The 16242-nt window shown below is 44.2% G+C and overlaps 1 protein-coding gene across 1 annotated transcript in view; it reads right to left on the bottom strand.

Annotated features, from left to right (window-relative positions):
- LOC144680774 (nuclear receptor coactivator 7-like) overlaps window positions 1–16242 on the bottom strand; it is a 131060-nt gene that overhangs the window by 57862 nt on the left and 56956 nt on the right. Inside the window, exon 4 of the mRNA XM_078542152.1 lies at window positions 9783–10054. Coding sequence (XP_078398278.1) covers window positions 9783–10054 — 272 coding nt within the window. The remainder of the gene's footprint in view (window positions 1–9782; window positions 10055–16242) is intronic.

Genomic DNA, 16242 nt, shown 5'->3' on the forward strand with positions numbered 1-16242 from the left:
TGGTAATTGCACACTAGATGCGCATTGACAGAGTGGAAGCCCTTGTGGTTTATAAATACTCCTGGGTGATCTAGGAGTGCCTTAATTGCAACATATGCAGTTGATGGATCCCACACGCTCTCTGAGCGGTGTTACCACAAGCCAAGTTGACATAACAGCCTACCCTGGCAAAACAGTCCATCTGTCTTACACGTTTCTGTGTACTGACTGAGATCCTGCAAACACTCTCAGTAGAACCCTGGAAGCAATCAGAGACCAAGTTGTTGAGGATGGTGGCGACTGACAGCCACTGGTAAAGTGTAGCCACTAGGTCCATCTGGCAGCAGGTCTTGTTCAAGCAGGCTGCAAGTGTTTGTCCCAGCCTAACCAGACCCTGAGTCTCCTGAGACACTGGTGTCCTGACATGTCAAAAAAGCTCATCCGTTGCCTGTAAACCCTGGATACCAGGTATAGCCTCCAGTGAGCTGCACCTTTCCGCTGATCCCTTCTCCCCTATGGAGTTGCAGATGTGTAAGCACTAGGTTGTTGCTGCACGCCCTGCTCCAGCTGGTACTACTCTTGCTAATACTGGTGCTGGCCATCTTGGTCCTCAGCTGAGGTCCAAAGTAACACCGCATGAGTGGCAAACATGCTGATCTGATGGATGAAAGAGCCATAGTGCAAATCAGAAATCCAAACATTCAAAGTTGTAATCGTTATCGTTCAACACAAGTACCGTGAACAAAGTCTTTGATACACAGTGTAGAAAGCAGCTGAGTTCAGTATTTATTGACATCTTTTCCACTCATGTCTTCAACCCCTTAAATCACCGCCATGTACTTGGCCTTGTTTTCACTGGCAAATTCCAGGAAGCCTGGAAAAGCCATGGACCCACAGTCAAATTGCAACGGCCATGTTAATATTGATGCAGTGGTAGGGAAACTTTTGGAAAAAATTCTGACAGACAGAATTAAGCTCCACTTGGAGAGGCAAGAATTAATCAAGGATAGTCAGTACAGCTCTGTCAGAGGAGATCATGTCTAACAAATTTGATTGAATTTTTCGAGGAGGTGCCTAGGTGTGTAGATGAGGGTAGCGCGGTTGATGTAATCTACTTGGACTTCAGTAAGGCTTTTGACAAGGTCTCGTATGGGAGACTGGTCAAGAAGGTAAGAGCACATGGGATCCAGGGCAATTTGGCAAAATGGATCTAAAATTGGCTTGGGGCAGAAGGCAATGGGTGATGGTCGATAGTTGTTTTAGTGACTGGAAGCCAGTGTCCAATGGCATACTGCAGAGTTTGGTGTTGAGTCCTTTGCTGTTTGTAATGTACATTAATGATTTAGACATAAATGTAGGAGGTATGATCAGTAAGTTCGCAGATGACACGAAAATTGGTGGTGTGGTAAATAGCAAGACTACACGATTAGACAGGATGGTAAGATTGGCAGAACAGTGGAAAATGGAATTTAATCCTGAAAAGTGAGGTGATGCATTTTGGGAGGACTAACAAGACAAGGGAGTACACACTGAATGTTAGGACCCTAGCAAGTACAGAGGATCAAAGGAACCTTGGTGTGCATGCCCATAGGTCCTTGAAAGCAGCGGCACAGGTAGATAAGGTGGTTAAGAAAGCATATGGGATATTTGCTTTTATTAGTTGAGGCATTGAATAAAAGAGCAGGGAGGTTATGATGGAGCTGTATAAAGCGTTAGTTAGGACACATCTGGAGTACTGTGTGCAGTTCTGGTCGCCACACTATAGGAAGGATGTGATTGCACTGGAGAGGGTGCAGAGGAGATTCACCTGGGCTGGTGCGTTTCAGCTATGAAGAGAGACTAGATAGGCTGGGGCTGTTTTCCTTAGAGCAGAGAAGGCTGAGGGGCAACCTGATTGAGGTGTACAAAATTATGAGGGACACCGATAGGGTAGATAGGAAGAAACAATTCCCCTTAGTGGAGGGGTCAATAACCAGGGGGCAGAGTTAAGGGCCAGGAGGTTTTGAGGGGATTGGAGGAAAACATTTTTCAACCAGACGGTGGGGCTATCTGGAACTCACTGCCTGAAAGGAACCCTCACAACATTTTAGTAGTATTTAGATGAACACTTGAAATGTCATAGCATACAAGGCCACGGGCAAGTGCTGGAAAATGGGATTAGAGTAGATAGGGGCTTAATGACTGGCGTGGACATGATTGGCCGAAGGGCCTCTTTCAGTGCTGTAAAACTCTGACTCTATTATGCAATTAACCGATTAACATATTGAAATTCACAACACACTTCTTGAGGGGGTTGCTCTCAAACAGCTTAACGCACTGCAGTTAAATGCAGAAGTCAGAGAGTGTTGAAGTCAGCTTCCCAACATACTTTAAATCTCCGGTTTTAAACCCCACACCCCCCCATCCCAAATCAGCATCCTAGGGGTTACCATTGATCCGAAGCTGAACTGGACCAGCCATATAAATACTGTGGCTACAAGAGCTGATCAGAGACTGGGAATTCTGCAGCAACTAACTCACCTCCTGACTCCCCAAAGTTGGTTCACCAACTACAAAGCAGTCAGGGGTATGATGGAATACTCTCCGCTTGCCTGGATAAGTGCAGCTCTGACAACGTTCAAGCAGCTCAACACAATCCAGGACAAAGAAGCCTATTTGATCAGCACTCCATCCACAAACATTCACTTCCTCCATCATCAGTGCACAATGGCAGAAATGTGTACCATCTACAGGATGCACTGCAACAATTCACCAAGGCTCCACTGACAGTACCTTACAAACCCACAACCTCTACCAGCTAGAAGGACAAGGACCACAGATGCATGGGGAGATCACCGCCTGCAAGTTTCCCTCAAAGCCACACACCATCTTGACTTGAACGAAAATAAAAGCAAAATATTGCGGATGCTGGAAATCCGAAACAAACAGAAAATGCTGGAAAAACTCAGCAGGTCTAACAGCATCTGTGGAGAAAAAGACAGTTAACGTTGAGTCCATCTGACTCATCTTCTTCTTTGACTTGAAAGATATTGCTGTCCCTTCACACTTGTTGGATCAAAATCCTGGAACCCTTTTTTAATTCATTTACATGGTGTGGGCGTCGCTGGCTAGAACAGCATTTATTGCCCATTCTTAATTGCCCTTGAGGTGGTGTTGATTAATTGCCTTCTCGAACTGCTGCAGCCCCTGTGGTGTAGGTACATCCACAGTGCTGTTAGGGAGGGAATTCTAGGATTTTGATCAAGCGACAGTGAAGGAATGGCGATATATTTCCAAGTCAGGGTGGTGAGTGGCTTGGCGGGGAACTTCCAGGTGGTGGGGTTCCATCACACACCTGACTTGTGCTTGTACATGGTGGACAGGCTTTGGGGAGTCAGGAGGTGAAGTTACTCGCCAGAGGATTCCTAGTATCTGACCTGCTCTTGGAGCCACGCAGAATATATGTACCTAGTCCAGTTCAATTTCTGGTCAATGAATGTTGATAGTGGGGTATTCAGCGATGGTAATGCCATTGAATGACATGGGGAGATGGTTAGATTCTCTCTTGTTTGAGATGGTAATTATCTGGCACTTGTGTGACATGAATGTTGCTTGCCACTTGTGAGCCCAAAGCTGGATATTGTCCAGCTCTTTGTGTTTGGACAGAGACTGCCTCAGTTCCCGACGAGTCACGAATGGCGCTGAATATCGTGCAATCATCAGCTAAAACTGCCACTTCTGACCTTATGATCGAAGGAAGGTCATTGATGAAGCACCTGAAGGTGGTTGTGTGGGTATACTTGCTGAGATGGACTGCAGCAGCTCAAAGCGGCGGCTCACCATGACATTCTCAAGGGCAATCAGGAATGGACAACTGCTGGCCTCATCAGCAACATCCCATGAAACAATTAAAAAATCCTCGCTCTCCTACACATTAAAATTGCCCCTAATTGTTCCCACAGATGAGTTCTGAATTAATTCCCCGCTTCAAGTGCAGGTGGTGTTTTCTGGTTCTACTGTTCTAAACAAAGTGAAGCAGCTCGTCATGGTCTACCTTAGGGGGAGGTGGTGGCGCAGTGGTATTATCACTGGACTAGTAACCCAGAGACCCAGGTTCGAATCCCACCACGGCAGATGGCGGAATTTGAATTCAATCAATACAATCTGGCATTAAAAGTCTAATGATGACCATTAAACCATTATCAATTGCCGTAAAAACCCATCTGGTTCACTAATATCCTTTAGGGAAGGAAATCTGCCGTCCTTACTTGGGATGACTCCATATCCACAGCGATGTAGTTGACTCCAAATGCCTTCTGGAAAGGCCGGGCAAGCCACTGAGTTGTATCAAACCGCTACAGAAAATTGGATAAGGAGCGAACAGACGGACCACGTGGCATCAAACAAGGCACCGGAAACAACAACAGCAAACACACCTGTCAAGTCTGCAAAGTCCTACTTACTAACACTTGGGGATGTTATTTGGAGAGCTGTCTCACAGAATGGTCCGACATAGTCATACACGGAATCATGCCCCAGATGATGTCCCAGGCATCACCATCACTGGGTATGTCCTGTCCCACCAGCACGACAATCCCAGCAGAGGTGATGGCACAGTGGTATACAGTCAGGAGGGAGTTCCCCTGGGAGTCCTCAACATCGAATCCAGACCCCATGTAGTCTCATGGCATCAGGTCAAACATGGGCAAGGGAACCTCCTGTGGGTATTTTTTTATTCATTCAAGGGATGTGGGCTTTGCTGGCTAGGCGAGCATTTATTACCCATCCTGAATTACCCGTGAGAAGCTGCCTTCTTGAACTGCTGCAGTCCATGTGGTGTAGGTACACCCACAGTGCTGTTAGGGAGTAAGTTCCAGGGTTTTGACCCATCCACAGTGGAGGAATGGTGATATATTTCCAAGTCAGGATAGTGAATGGCTTGGAGGGGAACTTTCATGCTGCCCTTGTTCCGCTAGATGATAGTGGTCGTGGGTTTGGTGAGCTTGGTGAGTTTCTGCAGTGCATCTTGTAGGTGGTACACACTGCTGCTACTGTGCGTTGCTGGTGGAGGGGGTGAATGTTTGTGGATGAGGTTCCAATCGAGCAGGCTGCTTTGTCTTGGATGGTGTCAAGCTTCTTGAATGTTGTTGGAGATGCACTCATCCAGGCAAGTAGAGAGAACTCCATCACACTCCTGACTTGTGCTTGTAGATAGTGGACAGGCTTTGGGGAGTCAGGTGAGTTACTCACCGCAGGATTCCTAGCCTCTGACCTGCTCTTGTAGCCACAGTATTTATATGGCTAATCCAGTTCAGTTTCTGGTCAATGGTAACCCCCAGGATATTGATAGTGGGGGATTTAGCGTTAGTAATGCCACTGAATGTCAAGGGGTGATTACCACGTACCAACCGTTCCACCCCTCCCCCTCAGCTGATGAATCTGTACTCCTCAACGTTGAACACCACTTGGAGGAAGCATTGAGGATGGCAAGGGTGCAGGATGTACTCTGGGTGGGGTACTTCAATGTCCATCACCAAGAGCAGCTCCGTAGCACCATTACAGACAGAACTGGCCGAGTCCTAAAAGACATAGCTGCTAGACTGGGTCTACTGCACACAGCGAGGGAACTAAGGGAGGGGAAAAAAAACCATACTTGACCTCATCCTCACTAACCTGCCTGCCACAGATTAATTTTTCCATGATAGTAGGAATGACCATTGCACAATCCCTGTGAAGATGAAGTCCTGTCCTCACAATGAGGATACCCTCCACTGTGTTGTGTGACACTACAACCGTGCTAAACAGGATAGATTATGATCAGATCTTGCAACTCAAAACTGGGCATCCATGAGGCACTTTGGGCCATCAGCAGCAGAAGAACTGTACTCTGCCACAATCTGTAACCTCATGGCCCGGTATATCCCTCACTCTACCATCACCACTAAGCCAGGAGAGCAACTTTGGTTCAATGAACAGTGCAGGAGGGCATGCCAGAAGGCATAAGTAAAAATGAGGTCAACCTGGTGAAGCTACAACACAGGAATACTTGCATGTCAAACAGCATAAGCAGCAAGCAATAGACAGAACCAAGTGATTCCACAGCCAATGAATTAGATCAAAGCTCTGCAAACCTGCCACATCCAGTCGTGAATGGTGATGGACAATTAAACAACGCCCTGGGGCAGGCGGCTCTGCAAATATCCAATCATCAATGATGGGGGAGTCCAGCACATCAGTGCAAAATATAGGGCTGAAGCATTCGCTGCAATCTTCAGCCAGAGTGATCCATCTTAGCCTCCTCCTGAGGTCCCCAGCATCACAGAAGCCAGTCTTCAGCCAGTTCTATTAACTCTACGTGATATCACGAATTAGCAGAAGGCACTAGATTCTGCAAAGGCTACGGTCCCTGACAATATTCCAGCAATAATATTGAAGACTTGTGCTCCAGAACTTGCCGCACCCCTAGCCAAGCTGCTCCAGTACAGCAACAACACTGACATCTACCTGGTAATGTGGAAAATTGCCCAGTTATGTACTGTACACAAAAAGCAAGACAAACCCAAGCCTGCCAATTGCCACCCCATCAGTCTTCTCTCCATATCAGTAAAATGATGGAAGGGGCCATCAACACTGCTATCAAACAGCACTTGCTTAGCAATAATCTGCTCACTGACACTAAGTTTGGGTTCCATCAGGGTCACTCTGTTTCTGACCTCATTACAACCTTGGTTCAAACATGGACAAGAGCTAAACTTCAGAGATAAGGTGAGAATGACAGCCCTTGACATCAAGGCAGCATTTGCTTCAAGGCATCAAGGAGCCCTAGCCAAACTGGAGTCAATGGGAATCAGGGGGAAAGCTCTTCACTGGTTGGAGTCATACCTAACACAAAGGAAGATGGTGGGGGTTGCTAGAGGTCAATGATCTTAGTTCCAGGACTTCATTGTGGGAAGTCAGAAGTGGGGATGTTCACTGATGATTGCACAATGTTCAGCACCATTCGCAACTCCTCAGATACTGAAGCCGTCCATGTCCAAATGCAGAAAGACCTGGGCAATATCCAGGCTTGGGCTCAGGTGGCAAGTAACAGTGACCATCAATAATATGAGAGAATCTAACCATTGCCCCTCAACATTCAATGACATTACTAATGCTGAATCCTCCACTATCAACATCCTGGGGGTTACGATTGACCAGAAACTGAACTGGACTAGCCATATAAATACTGTGGCTACAAAAGCAGGTCAGAGGCTAGGAATCCTGCAGCGAGTAACTCACCTGACTCCCCAAAGCCTGTCTACAATCTACAAGGCACAAGTCAGGAGTGTGATGGAATATTCTCCACTTGCCTGGATGGATGCAACTCCAACAACACACAAGGATCTCAATCCCATCCAGGGCAAAGCAGCCCGCTTGACTGGTGCCCCATCCACAAACATTCATTCCCTCCTCCACAGACGCACAATGGCAGCACTGTGTACCAGATACAATATGGACTGCAGGAACTCACCATGGCTCCTTAGATAGCACTTTCCAAACCCACAACCGCTACCATCTTGAAGGACAAGGGCAGCAGACACATGGGAACACCTTCGCCTGAAGTTCTCCTCCAAGCCACTCACCATCCTGACTTGGAAATTTACTGTTGTTCCTTCACTGTCATTCCTAAATACACTGTGAGTGTACCTACACCACATGGACTGCAGCAGTTCAAGGAGGCAGCTTACCACCACCTTCTGAAGGGCAATTATGAATGGGCAATAAATGCTGGCCTAGCCAGCAACACCCAAATCCCATGAATGAATAAAAATACTTATCTAGTGCCTACAGAATCCTAGAAAAGCAAACAAAATCAGTCATGAACCTTTAAAGTATGATGCACTGACCACGGGCTTCAATTCATTCACTGTTAGGTGCATGTATATTTAGTGTTCGGCTTGTTCACTTATATAATGCAACAGTTTTCTAAAATAGATATTATTCATCAAACACAGGTCCATTACCCCAGCAAATCAGATGTGCTTGCAGTACACTTTAGCACACTACACAATCTAACAATTGCCCATAGCTCTGTACCATTCACTCATTTGTTGAATATTCCCAACATCTGCATCAAAGTCATTCATGAAGCTAGTGAAGAATGATCCTAACACCAAGACATGTGGAACACCAGACACTGGTCTCCAAACGAATCCAAATTCAATAACAACTTTGTGCCTAAGGGATTCAATTAATCTTTAATCCACCTTAGATTACTTGTAAATTCCAAATGATTTTATTCTGTAACCTTGTGAGGTGCCTTTTAAGAGGCTTCCTCAAAGTTGAGTTAACAATGTCTATCGGACTGCTTTCATCAAATAACTTAGCATTGACGACATCTCCTTTTCCAGAAACTATGTTGCGTGCCCCTGATGATGCTTTGTTTATCTAAGTAGTGCCTTATGTTACCTTCAAGCATTTTGCCTACTACTGAAGTGAAACTAAGGGGGCCTGTAATTACCCGGCTTTGCCATTCCCACTGTTGTACTAAGTTAATCCTGCCTCTAGACTTGTCCCCAGCCTAACTGCGAACTCATCTAATTTTTCCTCTCCTCATCTCTCCTTGCCCTCTCCAAGCTCACCTCCTCTACAAGATCCATCTCGTGGTCCATGATCCAATTCCCAGTAAATCCCTAATCATCCAAATTTCCTTCCCACCTCTCATTTTAATGTATATTGTCAATCATTACCAACAACCAAGAACAACTTGTATTTATATAGCCCTTTTAATATAGTGATCAGCCCCAAGGCACTTCACAGGAGTACTGTCAAATAAAATTTGACTCCATGCTGCATGAGAGGGTATTAGGGTCAATTGACCAGAGATTGGTTTTAGGGTGTCTGAACGGAGGAAAAATAGGTGGAGGGGTTTAGGAATTCCACAACATAAGGTTTTGGTAGCTGAAGGCGAGACTGTGGAGGAGTGATTAAATTAAGGATGGTCAAGAGGCCAGAATGGAGGAACACAGATATATAAGGGCTGTAGGAGGTTACAGAAATAGGGAGGGGCAATATTATGAAGGGATTCAAAAGTGCAGAAGCTAATTTTAATAGAGATATTGCTTAACCAGCAGCCAATGTAGGTCAGCAAGCATATGGTTCATGGGTGAATGGGATTTGTTGAGAGTAAAGACATAGACAGCAGAGTTTGAAGACCACAGGTTTAGGAAGGTGTGGAAAGCAGCCAGGATTGTGATGAAACAGTCAAGTCAAGGGCTAACAAAGGCATTGATGAGGGTTTCAACAAGCGAGCTGAGGCAGGGGTGGAATCGGGTGACGTAACAGAAATGGAAATAAGCCGACTTTGTGTTACAGTGAATATGTGGCTGGAAGCTCATCTGGGGATCCAATATGATAATGTGTGATTTGCTGATAAGAGCCACATGACCACCACAAAGAACTAGATAGGGCAAGTGGTGGAAAATACCTCTCAGTGATTATACCATCACATCAAATAGTGCTTTCACAGTGGACTTTGACAGATATATTTTGACTGGCTATTGGAATGTTTTATATACGACTGTGCGCTGTAATCAACCTGAAATTCTATTTCTATTAGATGATCATTTAACAATTTGAATTAGGTGTTTCAGGTATAACAAAAATATAATGCAACCATTGAGAGATAAGCATACAAACACTTGCAAACCTTTGTAACGGCAAATAAAGCTAGCAAAAATGATCACTGCAAAACTACGATGAATACTTATCAAACATGCAACTTCAATTTAGAAACAAAAAGATTTTGGCTGAAATGTGAACCAAGATCCTCTACAGTTACTTACCAGACAAGTAAAAACTCTTGAGCTCTGCACGACGGATTTCCTTCCTTTGAGCAGTTTTTCTTTTATTGTCTTCTGCAGTATTGTCCCCTGTTTTCAAGGAACTTTTAAAATTATCCATAACCTTTTCATGGTCAAAAAAATGTAGTGGAGTTACATTGATGTTTTCTTCAGAAACACCTTGACCAACTTGTATTTTGTGTAATGGTTTATCAGCCTTGCAACCTGAAGGTTCCTCTTCCTTCTGTTTCAGTTGCTTTGTTTTTTTCTTCAGCCTTAAAATAAAAGACTTTTATGAATATTTGTTAAAAAGTCAAGTGTAACCTAGATATACAGAAATTATATCAATTATGAAAGCTACGATTTTGATCATTCGCTGCATGTGAAGGCCAAACTGATTTTGAATAAGAAATCGGCATTACCTGGGAACATCCCTTTATATACTTGCCTAACAAAAATTTAATCAATCTCACATTTGAAACTGGCCGACACTCAATATTTTCTTAGGTTCTAGATTTCATCTACCTTATGCATGAAATGATGTTTGATGACATCATCTCTAAATGGCCTAGCTCTAATTTTCAGGTTATGACCCCTTATTCTGAACTTAGCCCACCGGGGGAAATACTTTCCCTTTACCAACCCTATCAAATTGTTTAACAATCTGAAACGCCTCAATTATATCATCCCTTAATTTTCTATACTTGAAGGAATACAATATGCAACCCATCCTCAGAATTTAACCGTTTTAGCCCCAATATCATTCTGGTGAATCTGTGTTTCACCTCTTCCAGGGTCAATATATCCTTCCTCAGGTGCAGTGCCAGAGCTGAACACAATATTCAGATATGATCTAACCAGAACTTCATCTTTATACAACTGCAGCACAACTACGAACCCTTTGTATTCCAGTACTCTTGAAGTCCAACATTTCATTACCCGTTTGAATTGTTTTTGTACCCGTCCACTAGGTTTTGGTGATTTCTGTAATGGACCTCTAAATCTCTGGTCCTCCACAGTTCCTAGCTCTTCATTTAGAAAATAATCTGATCCATCTTTCTTCAGTCCAAAGAGAATTACATTGCACTTCCCCACCTTGAACTCCCATCAAAATAGTTTTGCCCTCCCTCACTTATCTATCAATCAATGTCTCTTTGTAACTTTCTGCTCCCAAAAATACTAATTGCTGTGTCATCTTAACTTGGTATCAGAAAAATTAGGCATAAAGATCCATTTCTCCATCCAAGTCATTAATAAATAAGGGAAAGCTCAGGGCCCACTACAGTTCCCAGGGGACATCACTAGTCACATCCTGCCAGTTGGAGTATTCTTCTTTGTCCAATTGCTTAATCAGGACATCAGGAGAATCCCACTGCTCTTCTTCAAATAGTGCCACAGAATCTTTTACGTCAACCTGAATACACAACACATAATGCAATTTAATGTCTCATGTGGAAGACAGCACCTCCAACAATATAGTACTCCCACAGTCAAAAAATATCAACCTAGATAGTGTGTGCATGTCCTTAAGTAGGAGCTTGACTCTGACTCAGAGACCACCCCTGGCAAACAAACATTTTTTTTACAAAAACAGAATTACCTGGAAAAACTCAGCAGGTCTGGCAGCATCGGTTGAGAAGAAAAAAGTTGACGTTTCGAGTCCTCATGACCCTTCAACAGAACTGAGTAATATTAGGAGAGGGGTGAAATATTGCTGGTTTAAGGTGGGGGGGGGGGGGGAGAGAGAAGTTGGGGGTGGGGGGGGGTGTGGTTGTAGGGACAAGCAAGCAGTGATAGGAGCAGATAATCAAAAGATGTCACAGACAAAAGGATCAAAGAGGTGTTGAAGGTGGTGATATTATCTAAACGAATGTGCTAATTAAGAACGGATGGCAGGACACCCAAGGTACATCTCTAGTGGGGGTGGGGTGGAAAGACTAACAGGGCATAAAAGGTATAGATTTAAAAATAATGGAAATAGGTGGGAAAAGAAAAATCTATATAAATTATTGGAAAAAAACAAAACGAAAGGGGAAGAAACGGAAAGGGGGTGGGGATGGAGGAGGGAGTTCAAGATCTAAAGTTGTTGAATTCAATATTCAGTCCGGAAGGCTGTAAAGTGCCTAGTCGGAAGATGAGGTGCTGCTCCTCCAGTTTGCGTTGGGCTTCACTGGAACAATGCAGCAAGCCAAGGACAGACATGTTGGCAAGAGAACAGGGTGGAGTGTTAAAATGGCAAGCGACAGGGAGGTTTGGGTCTTTCTTGCGGACAGACCGCAGGTGTTCTGCAAAGTGGTCGCCCAGTTTGCGTTTGGTCTCTCCAATGTAGAGGAGACCGCATTGGGAGCAACGAATGCAGTAGACTAAGTTGGGGGAAATGCAAGTAAAAGGCTGCTTCACTTGAAAGGAGTGTTTGGGCCCTTGGACGGTGAGGAGAGAGGAAGTGAAGGGGCAGGTGTTGCATCTTTTGCGTTTGCATGGGGAGGTGCCGTAGGTGGGGGTTGAGGAGTAGGGGGTGATGGAGGAGTGGACCAGGGTGTCCCGAAGGGAACGATCCCTACGGAATGCCGCCAGGGGGGGGGTGAAGGGAAGATGTGTTTGGTGGTGGCATCATGCTGGAGTTGGCGGAAATGGCGGAGGATGATCCTTTGAATGCGGAGGCTAGTGGGGTGATAAGTGAGGACAAAGGGGACCGTATCATGTTTCTGGGAGGGAGGAGAAGGCGTGAGGGCGGATGCGCGGGAGATGGGCCGGACACGGTTGAGGGCCCTGTCAACGACCGTGGGTGAAAAACCTCGGTTAAGGAAGAAGGACGACATGTCAGAGGAACTGTTTTTGAAGATAGCGTCATCAGAACAGATGCGACGGAGGCGAAGGAACTGAGAGAATGGGATGGAGTCTTTACAGGAAGCGGGGTGTGAGGAGCTGTAGTCGAGGTAGCTGTGGGAGTCGGTAGGCTTGTAATGGATATTGGTGGACAGTCTATCACCAGAAATTGAGACAGAGAGGTCAAGGAAGGGAAGGGAAGTGTCAGTGATGGACCATGTGAAAATGATGGAGGGGTGGAGATTGGAAGCAAAATTAATAAATTTTTCCAGGTCATGACGAGACCATGAAGCAGCACCGAAGTAATCATCGATGTACCGGAGAAAGAGTTGTGGGAGGGGGCCGGAGTAGGACTGGAACAAGGAATGTTCCACATACCCCATAAAGAGACAGGCATAGCTGGGGCCCATGCGGATACCCATAGCCACACCTTTTATTTGGAGGAAGTGAGAGGAAAAATTGTTCAGTGTGAGAACAAGTTCAGCCAGACGGAGGAGAGTAGTGGTGGATGGGGATTGTTCGGGCCTCTGTTCGAGGAAACATTTTTTTTACCTTTGTTCATGGGATGTGGGCATAACTGGCTAGGCCAGCATTTATTGCCCATCCCTAATTGCTCGTTTGGGGTTTTTTTTTAAGAGTCAACCACATTGCTGTGGGTCTGGAGTCACATGTAGGCCAGACCGGGTAAGAACGGCAGATTTCCTTCCCTAAATGGCATTAGTGAACCAAGATGGGTTTTTATGACAATCGGTGATGTTTTCAGGGCCGTCGTCAGACTTTTAATTCCAGATTTTTATTGAATTCAAATTTCACCAACTGCCATGGTGGGATTCGAATCCAGGTCCCCAGAGCATTACCCTGGTCTCTACTAGTCAGCGATAATACCACTAAGCCACCGCCTTCCTCTAACATTACAATGCAACCTTATTCTCCACAACAGTAACCTAAGCCAAGATAACATGGTCTACATTTCTGATAAATTCTTCCTTGACAAAACATTCAGCTAAATGACATTTCTGCAAACAAGCCCTGCATAACAGTACAGTCTTCAGTGGATTCAAACTTAAAAACTACTCCTGATTTTAACTTGGACTGCATGTTCAGTTCCTCCACTAGTTGCTGACTCTTGCCCCTGTCACAATGGGTCATTCAACTTTGAACTTACACCTTCAGCTGTAATAATCAAGGTCACCTTACTAAAGGGACATGCTGTCACTGGGTAGCAGTTTCCATCTTAAACACACTTGGTGCAGTTCTCTTTCTCAAACCGTTTTTGAGGCATATAAAAACTCAGGATTTCACACATGCTAAAAACTTTTCAAAACTTAATACCCATCATTCCTCCAGTAAGCAACACAAATCGTTAAAAGAGTTCACCTATTCAAAATAGATTAAGACACGTACTCCATTTCATACATGCCATACAAAGAGAAATCTACAGTATTTTAGTTTGAAGTTGGAGATTTTGGCTTAGGCATGAATCAAAATACTAGAACTATGTATGTAATTACTGAGATTTCAGTGCCTCTTCTTCTATAGCAGAGACAAAAGCCATCCAAGTGCCACTTTGCAATGTCTGGTAAATTCAGACTGCTCTGTAAAGCATAAGTGTCCTATGTATAATGAGAGCGACAGCAAATATTAAATATTATATTACTGTTGGCTGTGATAAATGGAAGAGTTAGTTAGTCTACTACAGGATGAGTTTCAATTAGCTGAATCTGGCTACAGTTAGCAATTCAGTTTTCCAAAAATTTTCCAGATTGAACTGACTTAAAATTGACATGTTTAACAACCTGCAGGCCGAAATCCAGAAATTTCATTTCACTCTTGCTCTTGGTCGTGCCAAACTTGAGTAAAGTGAGTGATATTAGGGTTTACATAAACCTCCATCTCCGAGCAGTACTCCTCTTCTCCACCAATCAGGATTTACCTCAGGTATCTTCAACACTTTTAGTTCAAATCTGAAGAAGACAGGAATATATCTTCTCCCGCTACCATTCTCTCTTACCCCATCCCGCACACGTCTACGACAACAAAAGGAGCAAAAAACATAAGAGTAAGGGATGAGAGGGAGAAGGGAGAAAGAAAAATAATTGCTAGTTAGTGTTCTCAAGGTTGAGGTCATAAAGGACAAAGGACAGGACTACAGGATAATTGAAAGGCAGCAACCCTTTGAAAAACACGGGACAGAGTTTATGAATTGGACATTTGACAAAAAGTAACAGCTGATCTGTGCTTATTGGGAACAGGCTGCACACTTAGTTATTTTGATGAAAACATTTAGTGCGTTTTTGCAAAAAGGCATTTGCCCGAAATAGGAAATCATAAGATGAATCATAGAATGGTTATAGCACAGCAGGAAGCCATCTGAATTGTGGTGTCTGAGCTGTCCCTCTGAAGAAGCAATTCACCTGGTGCCACTCCCCTGCCTTTTTCCCATAACCCTGTAATTCTTTTTCAGATAATGATCCAATTCCCATTTGAAAGCCGCAACTGAACTTGCTTCCACCACATTCTAGGTCCTAACCGCATGCAAAAGTTTTTTCCTCATATCTCCAATGCTTCTTTTGCAAATTATCTTAAATCTGTGCCCTATGGTTCTCAATCCTTCCACCATTGGGAACGTTTTTTCCCTATATATCTTTGTCCAGACCCCTCGTGATTTCGAGTAACTATCAAATCTCCTCTCAAGCTTTTCTTCCCCATGGAGGACAATCTCAACTTCTCCAATCTTTCTACATAACTGAGGTTTTTCATCCTTGGAATGATTCTTATGAATCTTTTCTGAGTCCTCTCGAATGCCTTCACATCCTTCCTAAAGTGTGGTGCACAGAACTGGAAGCAATACTCCAGTTGAGGCAGAACCAGGCATTTACTACAGTTTTAACATAACCTTCTTTATGCCTCTACTTATAAAGCCCAGGATGCCATATGTTCTATCAAGCATTCTCTCAACCTGTCCTGCCACCTTCAATGATTATGCACATACACACCCAGGTGCCTCTGCTCCTATATCTCCTTTAAACTTGTAAACTTTATTTCATATTCTCTCTCTGCTCAGGGATACATAATGACAGAAGGTAGGAAGTGAAGGAAGGTGCCTTGTGACAAAGCTGAAATCCTAAGTCAAAAGTTGTTTTGGATTTTTAAAGATTTATATACCTGACTGTTGAAGAGGTGCCGAGAGCTCAAAAGGTAGTAACATCATCAAGTCTGGCTCCTATTTCAGTCAGCAGTTTTTTGGTGGACAAGTTACTGGAAGGTTACTCTGTGTCAGAGAGAAGCTGTCACTCTCCCTCCTGCCCAACAATCCTGTTTGCTGGAAATTGCAAGGCCTAAGGGCTTAAAAATGCAACTAGATTGGGAATTAACATGATATTCCATTATGATTCTTTTTCAAAACTGATTTAATTATTGATTTCCCATTCAGTAATTGTGATACACAGCCCTGCCCGACTGTTTCAAAAGGATTCATACCCCTGTCGTACACCCTCTGCAACCAACAGCAGAACTGACCTGTCCCACATCTACATGGTTCATTATCAGCCAACACAAGTTTATGGGCGGAATTTTACAGTCCCACTGAAGTCAATGGACTTTTGAACGGCTTGCTACATTTTATGGCCCCACCCCT

This window comes from Cetorhinus maximus, chromosome 5, assembly GCF_964194155.1.
Source record: "Cetorhinus maximus chromosome 5, sCetMax3.hap1.1, whole genome shotgun sequence".
In the NCBI taxonomy this organism is placed as follows: Eukaryota; Metazoa; Chordata; class Chondrichthyes; order Lamniformes; family Cetorhinidae; genus Cetorhinus; species Cetorhinus maximus.